Below are 25,838 nucleotides of genomic sequence, written 5' to 3' on the forward strand. Positions count from 1 at the left end.
GCAGTAGGAAGGGACACAGGTGGCGCTGTGGGTTAAAGCCTCAGCGCCTAGGACTTGCTGATCGAAAGGTCGGCGGTTCGAATCCCTGCTGCGCGGTGCGCTCCCGCTGCTCGGTCCCAGCGCCTGCCAACCTAGCAGTTCGAAAGCACCTCCAGGTGCAAGTAGATAAATAGGGACCGCTTACCAGCGGGAAGGTAAACGGCGTTTCTGTGTGCAGCTCTGGCTCGCCAGAACAGCGATGTCACACTGGCCATGTGACCCGGAAGTGTCTCCGGACAGCGCTGGCTCCTGGCCTCTTAAGTGAGATGGGCGCACAACCCCAGAGTCTGGCAAGACTGGCCCGTACAGGCAGGGGTACCTTTACCTTTACCTTTACCTTTACCTTTACCTTTACCAGCAGTAGGAAAGGGGAGAAGTGTCCTTGCCCTAGTGATAATCATTGCCCTAGTGTACAAATTAATTTGAATGCAGCCCAGAATTGAACAAACTGCAGACACTTAAAGATGGATCTTCATATTTATACATATGAAATCACAGTTGCCCACATGGGATTAATAAAACTTGTTTTATCAGTCTATAATTGTTTTCTTAATTGCATATGGGCATTTTTAATTTGTTTAAAATAACTAAACAAATCCGTAAATCATTTTGCGGGATTCCGGAATGAATTTAAACTACACTTCAGGAGCAGCTGTCAATCTTTCTCTCTCTCTCTCTCTCTCTCTCTCTCTCCCTCTCTCTCTCTCTCCCTCTCTCTCTGCCCGCCCCACTCCAAGGCTGCGCGCTCTTCCCTTGCCATTACCAGCAAAAAAAAAAAGGCGATGCGGGAAGAAAAGTCTGAAAGCTATAACGATGAGGACGTCGAAAACTCTGCTCCAACGTAGTGTGAATAATACCTATCTATGATACAGCTCTCCAGTTACCGTTTGGGAGCACCAGCCTCTGCTTTGGTCGGCTGTTTTTTGCCTCTCTCCTTTTTAGCCTTTTTAGCAGCCGAATATCAGATTCTACTTTACACTCCTGCTGTCACTGGTTTGCTCGGGTTTCTTCCTGGAAAACACCGGAGGCTAGGAAGGGGTGGCCAGGGTCGGGTTGGAGGCGGAGGGAACCACCCACTGGCCCTTCCCTTTTCCCCAATATCGCGTCACAGCCAAGAAAAAGCTCGGGAGCGGCGCCCATATAGGAAAACGAAAATGAAAGTGGCGGCTCCTCGGCCACTCTCGGCAACATGGCGGAGGGGAGGAGGCCCTTGTCTCCATTCGCCGTGCGGGTGCAGGCGGATTGGGGGACCCCAGAACCCCCCAAACAGCTGAGAAACAAACTTTTGCTCTACTTCCAGAGCCGGAAGAAGTCGGGAGGCGGAGAGTGTGAGATCCAGCTGCAATCCGGGCAGGTCTTGGTTTGCTTTGCTAAGGAAGAAGGTAAGAGAGAGAGAGGTGGGGGGGAAGAAAAAAATCCCCTTCTTTTCCTGGGACTGGTGTTCCCCCTCGATGCATTTGTAGGACGCTTCCAGAAAGTAGCTTTGCAGCTTTCGTGGGAGGGAAGGGGAGCAAGTTGTTATGTGCCTTTAATAAATATTAAAAAGAAGGGCGTTCCCTTCTTTTTAATATTAATAGGAGACACCAAAATGGGGGCATCCGGTTTAGTCACGCTTTAACAGCGCCATTCTGTGTAAACTGAAGCCCCTCATTGTGTCTATTGGGTCTTATTCCTTGGGTTGCAATCTTAAACCTACTCCCTAAGTCTGTAAAAGGTAAAGGCAAAGGGACCCCTGACCATTAGGTCCAGTCATGACCGACTCTGGGGTTGCGGAGCTCATCTCGCTTTATTGGCCGATGGAGCCGGCGTACAGCTTCTGGGTCATGTGGCCAGCATGACTAAGCAGCTTCTGGCGAACCAGAGCAGCGCACGGAAACGGCGTTACCTTCCCACTGGAGCGGTACCTATTTATCTACTTGCACTTTGACGTGCTTTCGAACTGCTAGGTTCGCAGGAGCAGGGACCGAGCAACGGGAGCTCACCCCGTCATGGGGATTTGAACCGCCGACCTTCTGATCAGCAAGCCCTAGGCTCTGTGGTTTAACCCACAGCGCCACCCGCGTCCCCCTAAGTCTGTAGCTAAGCCTAATAACGTAAAAGTGAAACCCCTGGCAATCCTGACAGAAGCTGTCTTCTGCCAGGGGCAAGAGTCCAGCAAGTGGCCTTTGAGATAGAAACAGCTCTACTAGACAGGAGTAGTACAGCACAAGGGAAATATGGATTCTGGGGGGCAGCTGGTGTGAGGGGAGGGATATTATCCTCTGGGACATCTTTGTGCTCGTTAAGGAACAAAGGCTGAAAATGTGTCCCTTCTTTCGTCGATATGTAGACATGCATAAAACAGTTCTGTTAATTAAAATGAAAAACGAAACAGATGTACCAATAACCACCTTCACTTTCTGAATATCCCCTACTCAGCAAATTGAAGGAGGAGAAAGAGATAAAGAACCACAAAAGGAAGGAAACTGGGGCGTTAGCCACAAGATACATAGAGAAATAAGCAAAACAAAATAATTGGAAGTCAAAGAGGTTTCAGACTAGGTACGACTACATACTCCCACACCAATATAATTCCATTAGTTCTGTGCCTGTTGAGTTCAGAATTTTATCATGTGGTGGAGTTGATTTCATCCCTGTTGGATTAAAGAATTCTATCCCCAGATCAGGATTTATCACCCCAAATTCCATTGAAACTGATGTTTGACCTTTGGTGTCTGGTCACTCAAAATAGGAAGGCTTGCTCACATCAGTCATGAGTCCAAATACTAACTGTGGAATTAAAGAAGATACACACCTTATTTATTTTGGCGTGGAGAGGGATCGCTTAGTCATTATGAAACTGACTGCAAACATAACCGCTTGGTCCTTTCTCTTTGCTGCCTGAACATAGCCATGAACATTTCTAGAATCTCTACAGTGACAGGGAGCCAAAGACCCTCTAGCCTCTGGCCCCTATCAGCTCTAGTTAGGATGGCCCATGTTCCATGTGGATGATGGGAGTTGTAGTCTGGCATCTGGATGGTTGCAGGTTCTCCCATGCCTAACCAAGGGGCAGTAAGCCAGCATGGTGGTCACTCTGTTATTATGATGACAGTAATTTATTTTTTTGTTTCAGTGAGGCAAAGGGTTCTTTCCAAAGAGACCCATGAACTTGACCTAGAGGGAAAAGGAACATTGAAACTGGTGGTCACACAGCATGAAAAAACGGCCAAAGAGAATGTGCCTAAGAAGGAAACTGATCTTCATCAGGTATTAAGACAATATTTGACCTGGTGGAATCTAGAGCTCTGAAGCCAAGATGTTCACCAAAGCAACAAATCAATATACTGTTGTTCTCTTTTTAGGCTTCCAGGGGAGAAGACGTGGCAGAAAAGACTGGTATGGTGGTTCTCTTTCGGTATCATTATCATGCCTGGGGCAGGGGTGGGTGGGCTTTTTTAGCCAAAGGTGTGGTGGGTATGTGGTGGGTATTTTTTGTTCTGTTTTTACAGAAAGAAAGCCCAGGCAAGCCCACTGAGGCCACCATTCTCTCCTCCTACTTCCAAGCCAATGATTTATATATATGTAATGATGATACTCACCCTGTCATCTGGGGCTCGGACCACATTCTTTGTGACACACACACACACTATTTCTCTGGTGATGGTTCTCAAAAATAAGGAAGCAAGATGCAAAAGCAGCTCCACAGACAGCTAGGACTGCAACAAAATGGGGATGCCTTTTTTGTTCTGGGAACTTGTAGCCTGGAAAGAAACAATTGGAACATTCCCAGAGCAATAAAAAAATGGTGGGTGGGTGGAGTGGGACCTTCCACTTTCAGAGCAAGGATAGAAAAATTTTGTGCTTCGCCAGTTTCTTTCATGTAAAAAATAAAATAAAATCTGCAGCCCAGATGAATTATTATTATTAGTATTCATTCATTCATTCATTCATTTAATTTCTGTACTGCCCTTCATCTGAAGATCACAGGTAGTCTACTGTATAAAAACACAAAATACCTACAAATACATTCCATCAGGGCTTTTTTTCAGCTGGAACTTGCTGGAACTCATTCCGGCACCTCTCAGGTGAGCGCCATTGCCATTCTAAGAGAACGAGGGAGGCATTCATGGTGAGTTCCGGTACCTCTTTTTCTAGAAAAATAGCACTGCATACCACAAACACATTAACTTCTTACTTAATTTCTGACTCTTCAAGAGACATGCTTTTTTCAGGGTTTATTTACTAACAATCACAGAATTCTGATCAATACAGTAAGTTTCTTTTTCTTCCTTTAGTTAGCTTCTGCCCAGTAATTTGGTGATTTATTCTGGTTTGCTGTGAGCATAGTTCCCTCAGTAAACATTATGGGCTTGGGTAGAAGCATATTAATGCCTGCTGGAACAGTATTGAACACCACCTTACACAAAAAAGAAGAGGATGTAGATTAAGGTTAAATCCCAGAAAAATAGTTGGCACACTGTTCTGTCTATGCTGACAAACACTGAGTAGTTGCATATTTTACTTGTTTTTTTCTCAAATCAGATGTGCAGCGAGACTTGCAAAAAGAGGGCATCGAAGCAAACAGATCGACACATGAAACTCCCTGTCACAAGGAGGATAATCTCACCAAATCCCACACCTCTTCCCGTGTCATTCTTGAAAATGTTGAGGAATATTTTGAGAAGCCTGATGTCTTAAATCTGCTGGTAGAGAATATCAGTGGACTCTCAGAAGGAAGTGATTTTGAGATTGAACTGATAAGTGAGAGAAATGCTGCAGTGATAACCTTTCAGCAAAGTATCGGTAAGAAATGGTAACTTCATGTTGCTTGACAATTTCACATTGGGAGAATTGTTGGCATTGATTCCTTTTAAAACAATTCCATTAAAATACCTGTGAAGTTCACATACTCTTGGCTTCTCAGGTTACTGGTCTGTTTTTGGAGCATTCAAGATAAAAGCTTGATCCTAACTGTAGTTAAAAGTTTATGTAAATGGCCTTTCCCAACTTTGTGTCCTCCCCATACTTTGGTCTGTAATCTTAATCATACCTGGCCATTGGGCTATACAGGCTGGGGGTGATGGGAGTTGTATTCCAGAACATCTGGACTACAACAGATTGAGGAAGGCTGGTGTAAACACATGTTTGCTACACAGTTTCTTTCCAGCAGTATTCCAAACTGCACACTTTCCCATTTCCGTTCCTCTGAATTCTTAATTAATGGTTAGTCCACTCCTTTCCATTTCAGTGTAAAAGTCTTTGCTTGTCACTACGTTGCTCAGTTCCCATACTTCCATGTCTCTTCGCTTTTGTTACATTCTTAACAGAGATAATTTGAATTTTCATGTGGATGTAGCATTGCTCAGTATTTTAGCACCGGCTGAAGGAAAGAGTGAAAGGCAAAACTCGGTCACTGAAGGAAATGGCAATGTAGTGAGTTGGAGCAGTAACATAAGAATTGACTCTTTTGGGGGAAGTATATCTAGTTCAGTATTCTTTTTCGGAGCAGGTGTACGCAGTAAGCCCACAGATGCTCATCCAGCCCCTTTCCCCTCCCAACTTTCAGTTTTAGATTACTCTGTTCATGGCAGATGGGCGGAGTATAAATAATAAATTCTTACTCTTATTCTTATCTTGTCTTGGTCATGCCTTGGTTCCTGATTTCTTTGCACTGTCTGCGGTTGCTCTTTAAAGAGGAACAAAGGATAGCACTGAGGAATCTGAGCCTCACTGAGTAAAGTTGTAAGGCTGCAGGACCACTCAGGGACAGTCGAATTCAAAAAATCTGTAGGGATTGGCTTGCTTTTCTAAAGATGAAGTGGCTGAAGGTTTTTCCTTTTCTTCCAGAAAAAAGAAGGCTTTGCTGCTGCTAGCGGCACCAGCTTGGTTGCCCTCAGCCCCTTTGTAATTCTGGGTAGAATGGAAACAGCGTTGCGCTATGATGTAGCATTATCTGGCAGGGTCTTTTTGGTGGTGGGGCATAATAATTGCTCCTGTTGGTGACCTCAGCTGTTTTGTCTTTAAAGCTAAACTTACCTGAAATTTCTTAAGATTCCTATCCCCCCTGTCCCATGCGCCAAACCAATTTTGAGCAATAACAACAACAACAACTGTGAATGACAGTAACATCTGTGAATGATTACAGTAGAGCAAGAAATAATTGCCTGATAAGACTTTTGCCTTTTCTTTTCAGATGCTGCAAATTTTGTATCCCAGTGTCACAGGAACATCAGGTTTAAAGAATTCAAAATTACTGCCAAGCTTCTTGAATTGACGCAGACGATCAAAGTTGAAAATATCCCGTCAGGAGTGCCCAAAGATTATTTAATTCTCTATTTTGAAAGTTCAAAGCATGGAGGAGGACAAGTGTCTAGTATTCAAATGTCACCTGAGGAGAATTCAGCCATCGTTACTTTTTGTGACCACCAAGGTAGTATATTCTATTTTTGTAGGTGACTGAAAAAACAAAACAAAAAAATTGCTAGTGGGATGGCTCAAAAGCAGGAGCTCTGTTAATGGCTTCTTGGAGATTGAGGCGTTGGTGGATTTTAAGGTCATAAAATAATCACAACTGTCATTCACAAGTCAAGGGAAGAACTGTACTGTATTGGTAATCCAAATGGCAGGATCAACAGGGGAGGTAGCACTAGAATGGTGATGAACCATAGGCCTGGAAAGCTTTAACCTTCCAAGCCTTCCAGGGCACCTCCAAGCATGTATTATGGCAGGTATGGGGTACCTTTTTTGGCCAGGAGGACCAGGTCCTTATCAGATTCTATCCTCATGGGCTAAAGTTGACAAGTGGGTGGGGCTGCTTCCGTGTCCATCACCTCACCTTGCAATGATGTCAGGTGATTGGGCCCTTGAAAGCATGCACAAAGCACTTTGTGTCTGGACTTCAAAGCATCACGCAGGGCTTGCAAAGAGCCCTGGAGCTGCTTTGAAGCACCTGAGGCGTTCTTTTCACCTGCGGGTATCTTTCCTGTGCAGAACTCAACTGTGTGGCCCATCCAGCAGTCTTCAGCTCTATTGCACGTCAGCCTGCTCTCCTTTGCCTCTGTACTACTGGAAGCACACTTTAAGGGTCACAGTTGTGCGTTGGCAGCTGCATCTCTTTGCCCCCCCCCATAGAATAATATACCACTGGAATCGTTCCTCCACTTTGGATTAGGCCTGTGTGCCGAATCTGTTGAGCCAGAGTGTTCTGTTTACCACAGCCTCTGACACAGAGAAGTGCTTTCTCTTTCAGTTGTGATCTATTAAGAACAACTCAGTGCTTTCTTTCAGCTTTTGAGCAGAGAACATTGCATAATAATAACAATGATTTATTATTTATACCCCGCCCATCTGGCTGGGTTTCCCCAGCCGCTCTAGGCAGCTCCCAACAGAATAAAAATGCGAAAAAATATCAAACATTAAAAACTTCCTGATACAGGGTTGCCTTCAGATGTCTTTTAAAAGTAAGATAGCTGCTTATTGCCTTGACATCTGATGGGAGGGCATTCCACAGGGCTGGCACCACTACCAAGAAGGCCCTCTGCCCTGTAACCTCACTTCTCGCAGTGAGGGAACCGCCAGAAGGCCCTCGGAGCTGGACTTCAGTGTCTGGGCAGAACGATGGTGGTGGAGACGCTCCTTCAGGTATACTGAACCAGGGCCGTTTAGGGCTTTAAAGGTCAGCTCCAACACTTTGAATTGTACTCGGAAACATACTGGGAGGGTACATTGCTTATAAGAGAGTGAGAGAGACAGTAGTTCCCCCTATCCCCAGTTGATTTATTTCTCGAAACTTCATCTTCTATCAGTGGCTACATATTTCTAGAACATTTCATGATAATAGTTTCCTGGTTTCTTACTGACTCATACTAGAACTGCAAGGGAAGGTGGGGAGGGGAATCAGTTATTAAGTCCCCTCACCAGCAGCAGTGCTTTCAAATAACCCAACAAAATGGTTTAATTTCAGCTAATCCAAGAAAAGGATTTAATATGAGCTGATAATCAGAACCTACTCAGTCCACTGCTCAGTCACACAAATATAACCTTTGAGCATGAGTGTTTCTTTCACTACCAAGTTGCTAACAGTCTTGTTTAGGAGAACAAAGGAGAGAGTTTGTGAACAAAAGCAGCACGAAAGGCAATAAAAAGTTTGTGTTCATCTCACAGTTAAGCCAGGAACTGTGGTTTATAGTGCATGAGCCAGTTGTGCTCACTTTGCTTTTCCATGCTTTCACTGTAAGGAAACAAACCATGAATTGTTTCTATAAGGATTACAAGCCATTGGGTGTACTTTCAAGTCATTTCTGAGGCAGCCATCTTTGAGTGGTCTATTCATTTGAGGGATTTGGCATGGTAGAATATTAAGTGTTTTTTAAAATCTTTTCTTTTTCCCCTTTTTTTAGCTGTGCAGGCAGCATTGGAAAAGCAGCATTTTTTTGACAATCAACCAGTTTCAGTTTATCCATACTATGATTCTTTAGATATGGTTTTGTATGGAAGGGAGAGGGCTGAAATCAAGATGCCAGACCCCGTCAGAGTCCCCTTAGATCCTTACATCTGGCAGTTTCTACAGGGGAAGGACAGCCTGGTCCAAGAAATAAATCAAGAAATGGCAAAGTGTCACAGTGAGCTAACGTGGCCTCAAGCGACTTGCAAACAGCCAGAGGTTGTGATACACCCTTCAGCTGCCTTATCTAAACAAGGAAGGTCAATGAGGGAACTGATCAAGACTTGGAAAGATAAAATTTCTATGGAGTTTACACGCATCATGTCCAAGTTCAAGGCTGTTCAATGCAATACCATCCCAGCAGCATGGCCTACCATAGAAAACAATTTGATAAAGGATGTTTTGGCAATTTGGGATGTTTCCAAAGAAACAGTTACCCTCGCCGGTTTTGTATTTACTGTGGACGGTGTGAAGAAATCGATAAATGAATACATGGAAAATTTGACCAAAGATGCAGAAAGAGCTAAGCAAACTATACGTGAAACTTTGGCAGTCACCCCGGGGAGGTATGCTGTTCTGCATCAGGTTTTGCTTGAAGAGAATGTCTATAAAGAGAACCCAGACCTAAAGTTCTCTTACGATACTTCAGCTGAGATGGTGCAGCTGAGTGGAATGGTTGCGGAAGTCTATAAGATGAAATGTGCCCTACAGGAGAAGCTGTATAACATAAAGGAGAAAAAAGTCAAGACCCCCCCTGCAATATTTCAATTCCTACAGCATGCAAATAGCAGAAAGGTAACAGTGATCATATTTGGTGCAAATAAAATCAATGCCTCCTATGAACTTCAATATGATTCTGTAGCATTATTCGGATATCTTGATGACAGTCTCTTGAAAGCAGAGGAGCAAATGATGAAAAACCTAGCTCATAAATCTTTTACTTTGATGAACCGTGAACTTGTCAACAAAAGGGAATGGAAAGAACTCACTGAGCGATTGCATAAGAAGCACAATTCTGTTGAGGTAGCTTTCGTAATTGATGTTTGCCTCACTTTGGAAGAAGAGGCCAAAGTAACCATTGCTGGTTATACAAAAGCTGTAGTAGATGTTTATCAGGTGCTTTCTGACTTCGTTGAAAAAAACACACAAATTCGAAAAGTAATCCCTGCCAAGGCTGTGGCCGTTGTGCAGTTTATGGAGAAGGAAAAGGGCAACGTTTGGCAGAATCTGAGGAAGAATGGCCTGAAAATCAATTTTGGGCAGCAAGCTCAGGAGAAGAATATTGTCCTGAGTGGGCCTAGAGCAGATGTGATGAAAGCAGCTGCTGTGGTCGAACAAGAGCTGGCTTTACTGCATTTTGTTATCGTGTCGTTTGATAAACCGGGAGTGAAAAATTTCTTCAAAACCCGAGAACTTACCTACATTACTGAAGCAAAGCAAACCTTTCACTGTTTGATCAGATTGCAGAAAGAAGGAGAAGATAAAGGAAACTTTGATGAAAAACTAGGGCACCCTCACGCTAAAATAACTTTAAAACATGGTGTTGTGGTAGAGGCTTATAAGGGTGACTTGACCCGTTCCTCAGTTGACGTTGTGGTCAATGCATCTAATGAAGACCTGAAGCACATTGGTGGCCTTGCAGATGCCCTCTTAAAAGCAGCCGGCCCACAGCTGCAAAGTGAGTGTGATGACCTAGTCAGGAAGCATGGACGTTTGAAGCCTGGCCGTGCAGTTAGAACACGTGCTTGGAATCTGCCATGTAAAGAATTGATCCATGCAGTTGGGCCGAGGTGGAACAGTTCAGAAAAAGAAAAATGTACACGACTGTTAAAGGAGGCCGTGAAGCGAAGCTTAAACCTGGCAGAAACATACAACCATCGCTCCATAGCCATCCCTGCCATAAGCTCTGGGATTTTTGGGTTTCCATTAGAAGAGTGTGCCCATACCATTGTAACATCCATTAAGGAACACTTGGAAGAAACCACTGAGAGTGGCTGCCTGAAACAGATCTGCCTTGTGGATGTGTCAGATAATACAGTCCAGGCTCTTGCTGATGCTTTGAATGAAATACTCGGAGAGGGGTCACCCAAAACCAAATTACTGCCCAAACCCAAATTACCGCTCAATCAGCCCAAGGAAATGGGAGAGAACGTTCATGTGGTGACTTCTGCTGAAGGTGTGAAACTCATACTTGAGGAAAAAGGCATTGAAGATGCAACGGTAAGCATGTGAAATGACCCACAAAGCATTTTTCCAAATGCATGTTGAACTTCTCTTTTTGTTTTTAATTAGACAATTACAAATTAATTTGAATTGTAAAGCTCTTGTTAAAACAGGCGTGGCCAGCAGAGTGCCCTCCACATACAAGTCCCTGCAGCTCTGACCAGTGGACATGCGCCGCTTGAGAGTTCAACAACATTTAAAGGGCACCATACTGGTTACCCCTAGGAGATTTTTAAACTGGGTTGTCCAACATGGCTCCTGGAGGCACACATTCAGAAGCTTTCCATGGTACCCAGAGGATATCCTCTATGTGCTGAAATTAGGCTTGAAAGAAGCATGCTGTTTTATTATCCATCCATTGCCTTCATATACTGCCTTTCTGCCAAGGCACAGAAGGTGGCTTACAATTTTAAAGGGCTAAAACAAGTGATATAACGTTTGAGGTTGGCTGAGGGAGGAGTCACTCTGACTGGAGCAGGGCCTGAAGTTGTCTGTACCTGCTGCCTTCTTCCTCCTCAAAGGGCAGATGGCATATTGTAGCCATTAGAGTAGGTTGTTGTCAGGGTGGATGTAATAATGATAACAGTTCCTCTGTTTTGCAAACATGCCTATTTGCTCCAAAAACCAAAATGTCACCCTTATGTTCCATTATTTACAAGGCTGCTTTCCTTAAAGAGGTGATGACTTGGAATCAGATATTTACTTTAATATGTTTGGTTTAGAAAAAAAGCATCCCATATGACCTGGGGATAGGGAACAAAAGACTACAAATTGCATTTATTTTATGCTAAACCAATACAAAATAAGTGCATGGTGTTTCAGTGATCTCATCCACAAATAAAAAATAGCTTTGCATGATGATGATGATGATTAAAAACCTGCTGTTTACAAATATGATGGTTTGCTTGTTGCGGATATTCCTGCTCAAATTGGACTACTGAATAATAATTCACGATGGTCATCTGTGACCGATGACAACATAATAATGTCTTGCTGGCTCTTGTCTGTGATCCAAGAGTGGTCAGATGCCCCTGGAAAATTTACAAGCAAGGCATGACTATCTGTGGCTTAATATATGTAACCCCCTTGCAAGTATTTTTATGAGTGTTATGGTTACAGACCGACGTTGTTGTGAGCAGTATTGGAACTGATCTGAAGCTTGGTGTGGGTCCACTTTCCAAGGCTGTGCTGCAGAAGGCAGGACCAATGCTCCAAGCCGAGTTTGATCAAGCAATCCAAAACCAAGGTGTTCAGGGCAGCTGTGTGATCCAAACAGGCGGATATAACCTGGCCTGTTCCATTGTGCTCCATGCCATCATTCCCCAATGGGATGCCGGAAAAGGACCTGCAATTCAGGTAATTGCTTCATACCCTTGACCACATTAATTGTAGTGGAATGTAAAATACACAAGTCCTATGTTCCCCCACCCCACCCCAGGGACTCACAACAGCCCCAGCTAAGACGATCTCGCAAGTAAACTGGTCCTGAGTTGTTTTGGGGATTTATATACAATCAAACTTTGGTTCCTGAACGGCTTAGTTGCCGAACATACTGACTCCCAAACACTGCAAACCCAGAAGTAAGTGTTCCAGTTTGCAAACATTTTTTTGGAACATCCGACGCGGCTTCTGCTTGAGTGCAGGAAGCTCCTGCAGCCAATCAGAAGCTGCTCCTTTGTTTTCGAATGATTTGGGAGTCGAACGGACTCCCGGAATGGATTAAGTTTGAAAACCAAGGTACCACTGTACTAATAGCAACACCTTGAACTTGGCCCTAGCAAATGGGCAACCTGCAGATCTCTTGAGCACAGGTGCTGTATGCTGGCAAGGCCTCAATCCTGTCAGCAATTGTGTACAGCAATCCTGTCAGCAATAGTACATCAATCTGCGCTAACTGCAGCTTCCAGGTGAATTGCAAGGGAAGCCCCACATAATAGAGCACATTGCAGTAATCCAGTCTTGAAGCATCTGGTGCATGGACTACTGTGGCCAAGCAGATGCATTAATTACAGTTGGTGAAAGGCACTTTTAGCCACAGAAGCTACCTGAGCCTTTGGTGACAGATATGCATCCAGAAGCACCCCAAAACTGCGAGCCTGGTAGTGTGGGCCATGCTGAGCTAGGCAGACCAGTGGTCTAAATATATGGCAGTTTCCCATGAATCTTTCCAATGTTGCTTAAAGCACCTTTTCCACAGCCCACCTCTGGCTACTAGAACTGAAGTGTTTGAAGCAATGGAGTGTTATGAGTTAAGGTTGGGGTACCTAGCTTGGCACTGGGTTTGAACATGCCCTTAATTGTATATTGATAATGCACACAAGGAGGAGGCAGATGTTCTGGCTTGAATGGCTAAAAATCATATCTGAAGATACCTGGGTGTATATTTTACAGAAGCTTAAGGATATTGTGAGAGAATGCCTGGAGAACACTGAACAGCTGTCGTTGAGCTCTGTCTCCTTCCCAGCGCTTGGAACAGGAGGTTTTCACTTTCCAAAATCTGAAGTTGCTAAATTAATGTTTGAGGAGGTGCTTCAATTCAGTAGCAGGAAGAATTTGAAGTCCCTTCAGGAAGTTCGCATTCTCTTGCATCCAAATGATAAAGACAACAAACAGGTAATGTGATTGTTTTCCTGTCTTAAATTGTTCCAAATGTTGGTTTGCAAATACTATACTTCATAATATTAAGTCATGTTTTGTTTCCAGTTCTAGAACTGTGTTCTGTTCCTACATTGGGCGGGGGGGGGGGGTCGGATCTCAGAAACCTTGGGGGTAACGCTTTGGTTTTCTTTCCAGGTCTTCTCACAAGTGTTCTCTCAAGCTTCTGGAATTTCCATGGGTGTTCCCCCGAGTGATGGAGACAGTACAGGCAAGTTGACTTGTTCAGTTGCAGCCGAATTCTGATCTCTCCAGCCCTCTTTGATGATGAATAAACAGCTACATGTGAAAATGAATTTGGACTGTGGCTCTGGGGGAGGGATTTTAACCCCATTTCCCTTTCCTCTTTTGAAATTGCCTACCTCTTAGGGAGCTAAGAGGAGCTTCAGTCAGGGAAACATGAAAGAATTGTTGGCTCCTACTTCCCCACTCCAAAATACCTCTCTTCAGAAGCTGCTACAGTGCTACCTCAGTTCTCGAACAAAATCTGTTCCGGAAGCCTGTTCGGCTTCCGAAACTTTCAAAAACCGAGGCGTGGCTTCCCATTGGTTGCAAGAGCTTCGTGCACTCAGCAGAAGCCGTGTCGCACATTCGGGTTCCGAAAAATGTTCAGAAACAGAAGCATTTACTTCTGGGTTCTTGGCATTTGAGAACCGAAACGTGTGACAACGGAGGTGTTTGGGAACCGATGTTCCACTGTATTAACATTTTTAAAAATTGTGTTAGTTCCTGGTTACTGATCTTTGTGTTGCTTCAACTTTCATTTTTTTGTAGCAAAATGAACAGTTTTCTGCATTGGTTAAATTCTCCTGCTTCTTTGTTCACTCTCAGGTTTCTTTGGGCCTGTTTCAACCCCTAGTTTGGGAATTCATGAAATGCACATTGGATCAGTTCTATTTCAGATAGTAACAGGAGACATCACAAAGGAAAATACAGATGTAATTGTAAACTTAACAAATGCAACATTTGATTCCCAATCAGGTACTGAATTTCAGTTAATTTATCTATTGTCCTGAATTTATGTTGCTGATGATTAACTGGGAAATAGGAAAAAGCATTTTAATATGCAAACACGTTGCTGGATACGTGTGTGTATGTTTGCAACATCCACTCAGATAGCTGTAAAATGGTATTAGAAGATGGATTTTATCTAGTGTCACTATACTACACTGGTTCAAACTATAGTATACCTATAATGCAATGTCTAATGTGATTTCTGACAAGTTTGACATGTAAGTTATAGAGATGTAATTTTAAGCATTTGTTGGTGTTACTTGCAAAACTGAGCTGAGTTTTGAATAGCTTTTATTACCTACAGTAATAAACTGTCTCCCTCTGATTTTTGAAGGTGTCTCCAAAGCAATTTTGGAAGGTGGTGGACCTCAAGTTGTAGCAGAGTGTGCGCTACATGGTATGACACAACAAACGGTCCCATTCAGTTAGATAATATTTCTTTCATAGATAAAAGTTCTTTCATAGAGAGGAACTGCTCATGGCTCATTGTAGATTTGATTGTTTCCTAATCAGCTATTATAGGGAGTGGGGTTATTGGGGCTAGATGAATTGTTATGCTGTATAATATGCAGTTTCTCGATGCTGTAGTTTCTTGATGCTGGGAAGATTCTAGTTATCGCAAGATGTGCATTGGCAGATTCCCAACTAGAAGGATGTTGCATGCTAGCATGAGAAACAGAATACTGTTGCCTACTGCATAATACTTAAAAAGTATAATGGGGAGGGATGCAGTGTGTATGATGGTACCCACACTTGAGTTGGCCTGACTTTTTGAGGGCATCTGCTGACAGAGGAGAAAGCGTACCTTATGCATCAGGGATAACCATTCTCAATTCCCTAAATATGTGGCTGGGGCATTCCATGTCCTTTTTACACAGAGCTCTAGATATTATACGCTTGTTTCTCTTCTCTTCTCTTCTCTTCTCTTCTCTTCTCTTCTCTTTCAAAAACATAAACCAGTGTGCAATAGCATGCAGCTGAAAAAACCATCTAGGTACACAATAGGGTGATCTATTACCAAATCTTTGTGCTGTAGGGCATAGCTTTTAATGAAAAGTAAGTTTTATCTATGCATTCAATGCTCTTGGATCCAAGTTTTCTGCTATTTTGTGGCAGGCCATGGATAGCCATTTTCAAAAGTCTAGTGACTTAGGCAATTTTCAGCAGATTTGCCAGGGATCTCTTGGCATACTCTTCTTTTGGCTAGAAAACCTGAAGTCAATCAAATGCTAAGAGATGTCTGTAATAACACAGGGCCCACCATACACCATACGTTTTGATCGACCTTGGTAGCCAATGTAATTTGCGGTCATTGCCTTTCCCTTCCACAAGTTCTCTTAGCATGCACAAAGGATTTGGTGGGGTTGGGAAGCAACCTCTCAGTTTCTGTGTGGCTTTAGAGACACTTGGAAGCAGCTTCTAAGTGACTCCCAAACCCAGTGGTACACAAATTCCAACTGACTTTGTGGCAGGTGGGTGGGATGGACAGGCTCAATCTCACACTTTGTGTTTTGCTGTGGCCTGCTTCTGATCTCTCTTTGGCAGCTTCTGACCTTTCCTAACTCCTGGCACTGAATGTGAGTGAGCCTGGTACAAAATGAAATGTATGTTCTCTGTGCACATAGCCGGAAAATGTATTGGAGGTATCTACCCAGCATGCAACGGGGCCCCCCAAAATATGGGCAATGTGCAGAGAAAACTCACTTTGCATGAGACAATGAAGGGCAGACAGTTGCCAGAAAGAGATTCCTAGTTGCTGCAGACTATCTCTTTCGACCTGCTAATATTTGTAATCTATGCCAAAGGCATTTCATTCTGCAATATGTCATTCACTGACAATGAACAACTACTGGGAGTTTAGACTTGTGTTGATTAAGTATGAATATACAGGTTGTCATCCTTTTTGCTTTTTCTTTTCTTTTTTTCAGGCTCACAGTCTCACAATGGATTTATAACCACGCAAGCAGGCAATCTGGTCTGTAAGAAAATAATCCACCTTGCTCCCAATTCTGATACCAAAAATCAGACCTCCATAGTGCTCCATGAATGTGAAGCAAAGAAGTATACATCTGTTGCCTTCCCTGCAATTGGAACAGGTTTGCAAATAAGGTTTCATTTAAGGAGCGAAGGGCAGAATTCTAGTGGAAAGTTTCACCTATTAATAGGTCACTGTCGTTAAGGCATTTGAGTTCCTGGAATAGATTTCAAAGGCAATGCTAGTGGGCTGGCTGCCCATACACTGCCAGGTCAGGTTCAAGGTTCTTGCATTAATTCATAAAACTTTAACCAACTTGGGTGCAGGATACCTTAAGGATCACCTGCACAGTTCATATCCACCAAGAGCCACATGTTCAATATTGCTTGCTCATGCAGGCAATGCTGGGATCTTGAAATATCAACAGAATATCAAAATAACAAATAACTGATGACAACAAAGGTCCACATTTAAAGCAGCATAATAAATGGAAAAACACCGTAGTCTCTTAAACATAGAAGATTACAATTAAAAATAAAATGCAATACAATAAATAAATTAGGGCTGCCAACTCCACCCCTCCAAGAACTGTACGACAGGCAGAACTTCAGCGTTAAAACCTTTTCGTAGCATGGAAATGTGCTGGTGGAAACAACTTCACATTTTGAATTTCTGCCTCATATTGCTGCTGTCCAAGGCACGGGAGCCTTGTGTAGGGAGGACTAGGTGGCAACATCATTCCTTTTCCTTTCATTCTGTTTGGCACCATTGCTTTTCTGCTGTGCTTTCTCACCTCCTCGTTCCAGAAATGACAGAGCCGCACTGAGGGTTGCTGCAGCCATAAGGGCTCGCACACTTGCATTCTGGTTACCATACTTTTCCGTGTATAAGACTAGGTTTATTTCCTTAAAAATCATGATAAAAAGTGGGGGTCATCTTAAACCTTGGTAGTGCATAGGGTGGACGTTTGATTTGTTGCTGCCGCAGCTGTCAACAACTAATGTGTGTGTTAATTGGTTGCTACATTAATGGGTGGTGGTGAAATTTCCTGAAATTTCAGTCCCCCAAAATAGGGAGCATCTTATACATGGGGGCATCTTATACATGGAAAAGTACAGCAATTCGGAAGAATGTTTTCTGTGGGGAGAGCAGGGAGACTAGTGGTCTAACCCCTGTCTGCTGGCCATATGGAACTTGTGATGGGCATTTGTTTCGCCTCATTAAGGTGTTCTTTTTTAACATCAGATGCGGGGGAAGGAAGGAGCTATGGGGCTCACTCCTTTGCTCAGCTGATTATTGCTGGTCAGCCATGTTGAACTGGTGGAAGGAAATAGGATCTTCTATATTTTAAAATGAAAGTGCAGACACTTACACTAACACCTGTTTGTGTTTTCTTTTGTGAGATGAGCAGCCCCTCTCCATTTTGTGCATAATGCATTTATTCTTCTCTGTTGTGTTGTATACAGGCCAGGCAGGGAAGAACCCAGCAGACGCAGCTGATGACATGATTGGTGCAGTTGCTGACTTTGTGGGCAAAGTACCACTGCAATATTTGCAGATGATCAAAATAGTTATTTTCCAGCCGCATATGCAGAATGCTTTTTATGCCTCTATGAAAAAGAAAGAAGGTGCTGCTTTACCCACCTCTAAATCTGTGTTTTCTAAAATTAAAGGTAAGTGCAGAGGGTTACATCCTTCATATTCCTGGCACGATGTCTTGTAATATTTGTTTGGCATATTTAACAGAATGTCTCTTTCTCTGCAGATTTTGTCATTGGTAAGAAAAAAAACCCTGGAAAGAAACGTCAGTTGGTTGTGGAAACCAAGGTGGAGGTTGCCATGTTTGAAGTCTGTGGTGAAAGCAAAGAAAATGTTCAGAAGGCCGAGTCCTGGTTAAGGGAAATGATTCTTCAGGAACAGACAGAAAAGCTTATCTCTGATGAGTCAATAGATTTGTTTGGTGATGAAGAAATTAAGGAACTGAACAACCTCCAGAAAAGACTGCATATTGCCATTCAGCTGGAAAGAAAGCAATCTCCACCTTTCATTCTCGTATCGGGCATTCCTCGTGATGTCCTGGAAGCCTACTCACAAATTGATGACCTGGTCAAGAAAATTAAACGTGACCGAGAAGAGCAATCCAAGGCAGAACTTGCTCATAATTTGGTCGAGTGGCAATATTCCACAAAAGGGAATGATTTTGCGCCTTTTGACAAGTTAAGCAATCTTCATTTGGAAGATGCTAGAATGAGTAAGAAAAACACTAAGGTCCAAATTCTCGGAAGGAGCTACACAGCAGACACCAGAAAAATGTGTGCTATGGATGGCCAAGGAAAAACTGTAAACATTAAGCGCATTGTAAAGGAGGAAGGTAATGAGGGGCTTAACTAATCAAGGCCTAGGTTAGTGCCTGTATTCCTTTTGGGTGTGTTGGATTCCCATTAGTGCAGGGATGGGGAACTTTTTCACCTCAAAGATTGTTTTCCCTTCTGGGGGCCACATGCTGGTTTGGCATCACCAAAAGCAAGAGTGGGCAAGCAACAAATGTATGTAACTTTTAACTCTGTCCAGTAGGCTAGTTTCTGCACTCACTCACCTATTCCTCCCTATCCTCCCTCCAGACAATCAAGAGGCCTTATCAGAGCTTAAGAACCACTTTCTATCCTAGCAAAAACATTTGGAATGGGAAGTGGGGTCAGTGAGGGGTGTGGCCTGGAAGGAGAGGGTGTGGCCTGGGCAGAGTTCTGAGGGCATGGAGTGTGGCATTTGGTCACTAGGCTTGAGGTTCCTTGCTGCTTGGTTGGTGAATGTGACCTCGCCAAAATACCTCCCTCAGGAAGTAACAGCAAGAATCAGCTTGTCTTTGGTGCTGGAAGGGATGTGGTGGCAGTTGATGGCATGAAACAGTAGATGCCTTCATAGCCCAAATTCCCAAACTCCAGAGCTTAAAACAAAACAAACCTCTATACAGTGGTACCTCAGGTTACATACGCTTCAGGTTACAGACTCGGCTAACCCAGAAATAGTACCTCGGGTTAAGAACTTTGCTTCAGGATGAGAACAGAAATCATGCTCCAGCGGCACGGTGGCAGCAGGAGGCCCCATTAGCTAAAGTGGTGCTTCAGGTTAAGAACAGTTTCAGGTTAAGAACGGACCTCTGGAACAAATTAAGTACTTAACCCGAGGTACCACTGTACTTATGCACATCTTTAATTTGCAATGTCAAAGTCAGGGGTCACCAGTGTATTGAGGCTGTACCCATAAAGTCTTCCCTCGGCACCTCCAAGTCCTCTAAGCCCTCCTTCTCACTGTTCCCTTGGACATACAGTTGTGAGGGCATTTACTTTTTTTTCTCCTTTGAAAAATCCATAGAGCAGGAGGAGGATGTTGCAAGAGTGCCACTCTTTCCTATTTCCTCTTTCAACTGTTTGTATTTTCTAAGCCTCAGATTAATTTTACTGGGCCCAACTTTTACTTAGATCACTTGGAAAAAAGTTTGCGCATTCATGTTTCACTCTTTTTGCCTCTCAGGGTGGGGGTGAAGGGTGCTGACCCAAGGGAAGGGGAGAGGATGGCTCCTTCAGTACACAAAAATCCAAATGTGCTCACCCTTTGCAGGCGGACCGTCAGTACCTGTCCCTACACAATGGGAAGATATGAAGGGACATCGTGTCAAGGTGGTTTTGCTGCAACCTGCAACAGCAGAATACAAAGAAGTTGAAAAGAAATTCCGGAGTAGCTGCCCTGCAAACAAAATAGAAAAGGTGTGGTATGTTAGAGGCAACAAGCTTGGGGAGCATGTTCCCCTTACAAGCATGCATCATTGAGTTGTATCGAAATGCTGTACAACGTTGTCAGATCCTCGTGTAATATCCAGACACATAATATGTCCATGCAACTGAAGAGGGTGCATGCGTCGAAGCTGTCATAGTTAGGATATCCCCTTTCCTCCAGCTACAATTCCTATTTACATTCAGTTATATGGAATAACTGTCATTTGCCCTCCACATTGTCTCTGAAGCTGGGAATAGGAGCATTATTTCCGTTCACTTAAAATCAAGCTGCTGAGCTTAGTGATGGGTTAAGCTTGCAAACAGGGCTTCTCAGCCTTGCGTTTGCTGAATAATGGGACCCCACAGGACTCTTTCAGGGAGAAGAAGCAAGTGCATTTCTTAAGCATTCCCCACCTACTGATTTTCCTCTGTAACACTTCACCAAGGCCTGCTTGGTGAAAAAGATTGGTAGTGGGGAGTAGTGGTAGGGAGCAGGTGGTGCTGTGGTCTAAACCACTGATCTTCTTGGGCTTGCCAATCAGAAGGTCAGCGGTTTACTTTCTTGTTCCCTTCTGTTGTTGTTTCCCTGTAAATGCCACCCCTTTATGTTAATCAAGCATGGGGTTTGGAATACAGTGGTACCTCGGGTTACATACGCTTCAGGTAACATACGCTTCAGGTTACAGACTCCACTAACCCAGAAATAGTACCTTGGGTTAAGAACTTTGCTTCAGGATGAGAACAGAACTTGTGCTCCGGCGGCCCGGCGGCAGCAGGAGGCCCCATTAGCTAAAGTGGTGCTTCAGGTTAAGAACAGCTTCAGGTTAAGAATGGACCTCCAGAACGAATTAAGTACTTAACCCGACGTACCACTGTATGTGCATGTTGACATGTGTAGTTGTGCCCTTTTAATGTTCCAACGAGACCTATAATCTGTTTTTACAACCAGATACTGTCTCTTTCTTTTTCTTAATCTCTTCTTTGCAATTTTTGTAGATTGAGAGGGTTCAGAATCCTTACCTTTGGAAATCCTACCAACTCAAAAAGCAGGATATGGATAAGAAGAACAGCCATAACAAAAATGAACAGATTCTGTTCCATGGGACTCCTGCTTCCACGGTGACCCCCATAAACCACACTGGATTTAATCGCAGTTATGCTGGAAAGAATGGTAAGTCAATCTGAAATTAGGTAACTTTATAAAGGAATGTGATAGCGAGTGTGATTTGCAAACCACTCTAAAAAGCAGATAAAGAAATACCTACGATTCAGTAAAGTGGTACCTCGGGTTCCATACGCTTCAGGCTACATACGCTTCAGGTTACAGACTCTGCTAACCCAGAAATAGTGCTTCAGGTTAAGAACTTTGCTTCAGGATGAGAACAGAAATCGTGTTCCGGCAGCGTGGCAGCAGCAGGAGGCCCCATTAGCTAAAGTGGTGCTTCAGGTTAAGAACAGCTTCAGGTTAAGAACGGACCTCCGGAATGAATTAAGTCGTAACCAGAGGTACCACTGTAGTGAATGATCCCTTCTATATCAGAATGGGGAACCTGTGTATTGCCCCCATCAAGTTGTTGGATTCCTGTTCCCATTAGACTCAGCCAATATAGCCGGGTCAGTAATAATGGGAGTTGTAGTCCAACAACATCTGGACAGCCACAGGTTTCCAGGTTTGAAAAACCTTGCTTTCTTACAGCCAAATACCTTTTAATGTCTTTTCAGAAATTAGTCTTGCTATTTTGAATAAGACTTTCATACCATTGTAAGTGCAAACAGGATACTTAGACTATATACAAAATATTATTTCTGAGAGGCAATGATGGGGTGGGAATTCCCATTGCTGCTACAGTGGTGCAGGGCCTGATTCTGGGTCATTAGCTCATACATGGAAGCAAAAGAGGTGGAGAGACTTCAGTTGGAACACCTTTGAGAGATTCAGTGGAGAATTCTGCCTTAAAATAAAAACAAAAGGAGATGTTAGCTGAAGTATTGGAAAGGAACACATTGTATAAAGAAACAAAACATGTGCCCATGTGGGAACTGTGGGTAACATGTATGCCATCTTGGTTCCCAGATGGAGGAAAAGTGAGATATAAATGTAAGAAACGAAGTAAATCCCTCTTCCAGTTGATGTGTTTTCATACAAGACATATTTCTATTTAAGGATAAAAATGGTTAATGTACCTAAATTTTTGCCTTCAAAAGCAGGAACTTGTAATAATAGTAATAATAGACAAAATTAATAATATAATAAAATAAAAGTAGTAACAGTAATAGTAATAATATAACATATTCATATCCCACCTTTCTCCCAAGTTGTGATTCAAGGTGACTTAACAATATTTAAAAACATCATTATAAAATAGAATTAAACTAGTTAAAAGACAATAGTGAAAATACATCAGAACACATATAAAACCAGAAATTAAAACACAGAATGCCCTCAGAGCACAGACCAGTGATCAGCATCATCAGCACCTTAGTTTTCAAAGGCTGTCTGAATAGGAAGGTGTTAGAATGTGTGTGTTTTCATTTATTTAATAGAATAAGCTGCTTGTCTAGTGTATCAGATAGCTTTGCAGATTAAATATGGTTGTAATGCCTTGCATTAGTTTTCTAAGACGTTAATATTTTCTGAGATGTTTCTTTTTTTGGCCTCAGCTGCAGCGATTGGAAATGGGACCTATTTTGCTGTCCATGCAAGCTATTCTGCAGGTGATACATATTCCACACCAGACGCCAATGGTAGCAAATATATGTATCTTGCTCGGGTTCTTACTGGGGATTATTGCACCGGAAAACACGGACTGATTACTCCACCACCAAAAAGCATAGGAGGCGTTGAAATTTACGACAGCGTGACTGATAACACGGCTAAACCATCCATGTTTGTCATATTTTATGATTCTCAGGCTTACCCAGAATACCTTATTACTTTCAGAAGATAAATTTCTTTTGCAGCTGAAGACCCATTGTGCTGTCCCTCCCCCCGATAATCTGAAAATGCTTTTTAGAAATTACTAGTTTTTGAAATTTCTGACTAATTAGTTTAGCTATGCCTTCCAAAGACTCAAATAATTTTGACTGATATCTAGTAAAGCTTGTGACACGCGTTTTGAAAGTGTGCTTGAAGTCAGGCAGGGTTTGTACAACTTGGTAACTTTAGTGTAGGTAGAACTGACTTGAACAGAAAATGCTGAAATTAAAATAGGGTGGGTAATATGTTAGAACCATGTGTGCTGCCATCTCATAAAGGCAATGGGTAAAATATATCAAGGGTGGTCTCCGATGTCTGCCTTTCCCTATAAATACATTCCTCAATGTTCTACTCAGTTTGGGTGTAACTGCGCATTGCACATGGATACAAGCCCCATTGACTGTTGCTCCCAGGGATGGCAGTTGCAGCAGGGCAGAGAACCTCATCTTTGCTCAGTGCCCTTTACAATTGCATCTTCTGTCCAGTCCCTTTCCCTGCTGCTCTCTATAGAGTTGGAGATGTGTTTGCTCCCCGCCAAAAAAGATGGTTAAGAAATAGCTTTTGTTATTGGGCGGGTGCAGTAGCAGCAGAAGTTACAAAGCAGCCAAGTGGAGCTTTGTAATGTACTATCTTTGCTAGTTCTCAGGAAATTTTGAGTGTCACCACTGTGCCTCCCATCCACTTTTTCAGATTGTTGTGCCTATTTGCAGTGACTTGTCTATGCCATTCCGATCAGCAGCCTGCGCTACCTATGCACAGTGGCAAATCATTTTTCTCAGGTACTTAACAGGCAAGAATGTACCTATTTCTGGAGACATTTTTAGCAACGAGGTTTTTCTTAAAACGAAAAGGCCCGTATGTATTCACTGCAAGAGTTTCCTCTGAAAGCACTTTATTCCCTCTCTTCGCTTGCTGGTTAGCAGGGAATTAAATGAAAAGAGAGGTCCTTTGATATATCAGGGACAGACTGTTGAGTAATGTTGCCAACTGACCAGAAAAAATAGCCAGCCTGGGGTTACTTCTGTGCCTTTGGCAGCAATTTGATACTGAGAAATCAGCAGGTGAGGTGCTTCACAGTATGAAAATTATTTGCACATCAAACAAAGGCCTAATCTTAAGATAATGGGACATTTTTAAAGGGCAATGGATGATTCTTACATCTGAGGCTTTAGAAAACAGTTCAGCCTCCTGTGAGAAAGCATAAGAGTGCGAAAAAGGAAGAGAGTACATTTCTAGTAATGTGTACGTCCAAGTGCCAATATACATATTATGCAGACTACATGAGAAGCAACCATCTCTGCTTGTAGATACCTGAACTCTCATGTCAATAGGCAAATAAAGCTGAAGGGCATTGCTATCAAGAAGAGGAAAGAAAACACTTCTCAAGTTGTGGCTTTTTAGCAGCTTCCAGCAGTGGCTCTAAGAAGTTTTGATTCTATCTGTTTGGGTATGCATAGAGTATTGTGTCCTTTCACACTACAGGTGTGGCTTTTGTTCTTAGCAATATTGTTTTATATGGTGTACACATGAACTATAATGGAGTTGTCAGACTGAACTGCCAATTCACATCCCTGTTTACAGTTCTCTCTGCATCTATATGGGCATACATACTGCCACCTTAGTCAATGCTTCACCCCTTTTGCCATAATAAATTTGCTGGACTTTAAAGTATCGCACAAACATTCATTGCTTCTTCTTAGCAGCCAATATCCCTTGCTATTATTTTCAGCTGCTAGGACAAAATTAGACAAGTGCTTAGCTAACTCAAGGTAGATCATTGGGGCCAGACAGCACTAGGCCTCAGAAGATGCTTAAAAGGTGTTCAGAGCAGTCTTTAAATATCTCTCTTTTTATTCAGCCCAATAGCTGCCACTCGCAAAATTGTTAGCTTTCTTCTGCTGCCAGGTATACCATTGTGTCATTAACTAATTTTGGTTTTGTCATATTTCAAATGCCTGTATTATGTGATTTCTGCTACTGCAACTCTCCTTAAAATTCTAATCTTGCCTCGCATGTAAATTTATTAAAGGTTATAAAAATGCTCAATTTGTCAAATATTTGAACTTGTCGTAGGAATGTTGTTTGTTTCAATCACAAACCATTTCAGAGTGGGTGTTTGTCTTATTGCTGCTCCTCACTGAAGCTGGAAACGCCACAAACCACAACTGTGTGCGTCATCACAATGACCTAACTGTATTTTCCTCCACACAGTCCGCCGCCAGTCATTGGCAAGGTTGAGGCACATCACTCATTTTTTTGGGCCTAACTGCAAACCATATCAAGAGAAGTGGAGTCCATAATCTTATAATAAAAATGTTGATATTTGTTCTTGTATTATTCACTGTTGTAAGTTTGTTGATTTTCCCCCCATCACAAGAGTTTTTTTTAAAAAAAAGTGAACCAGCACTCTTGGATTTGCCCTATGCATCCTGTTAAATGTTTTGGCCTCTATCACTTAAAGCAGAGGTTACTTCATGATCCTGGCTCCAAGCCTCCCCATTTATTGTAGAGATAAGGAAGTTCAGTATGGCTTTTAGAGGAACAGCCTGAATGCAGCTCCAGTTCAAAACAAAAACTTCCAGAATGGCACGAAATCTTTCATTCCATTTCTTCTTCTTTTTTAAATCATTTCATAAAACATTGCACCATTCCTCTTACGAATCACAATTCACAACATAATCAATTTAATACACAAATTGTTGATTTTAATTCATAATCGGTAGCATGTCCCCCAAATAAGCAATAGGAATTCTGACC

General features: G+C 42.7%; 1 protein-coding gene across 1 annotated transcript; it reads left to right on the forward strand.

Annotated features, from left to right (window-relative positions):
* The first annotated feature begins 1,164 nt into the window (after positions 1 to 1,164).
* PARP14 (poly(ADP-ribose) polymerase family member 14) lies at positions 1,165 to 25,127 on the forward strand. Its single transcript, XM_081921048.1, has 17 exons — positions 1,165 to 1,421; positions 3,155 to 3,288; positions 3,384 to 3,417; positions 4,564 to 4,824; positions 6,215 to 6,451; positions 8,421 to 10,684; positions 11,807 to 12,043; positions 13,079 to 13,300; positions 13,481 to 13,553; positions 14,174 to 14,323; positions 14,691 to 14,753; positions 16,285 to 16,452; positions 17,798 to 18,004; positions 18,097 to 18,702; positions 19,950 to 20,095; positions 21,101 to 21,275; positions 22,766 to 25,127. Exons 1-17 carry the CDS (start codon positions 1,229 to 1,231, stop codon positions 23,050 to 23,052), a joined length of 5,457 nt encoding a protein of 1,818 aa, XP_081777174.1. The 5' UTR covers positions 1,165 to 1,228; the 3' UTR covers positions 23,053 to 25,127.
* The last annotated feature ends 711 nt before the right edge of the window (positions 25,128 to 25,838 follow it).

The sequence above is a fragment of the Podarcis melisellensis genome (genome assembly GCF_964234715.1).
Source record: "Podarcis melisellensis genome assembly, chromosome: 1".
Lineage (NCBI taxonomy): Eukaryota > Metazoa > Chordata > Lepidosauria > Squamata > Lacertidae > Podarcis > Podarcis melisellensis.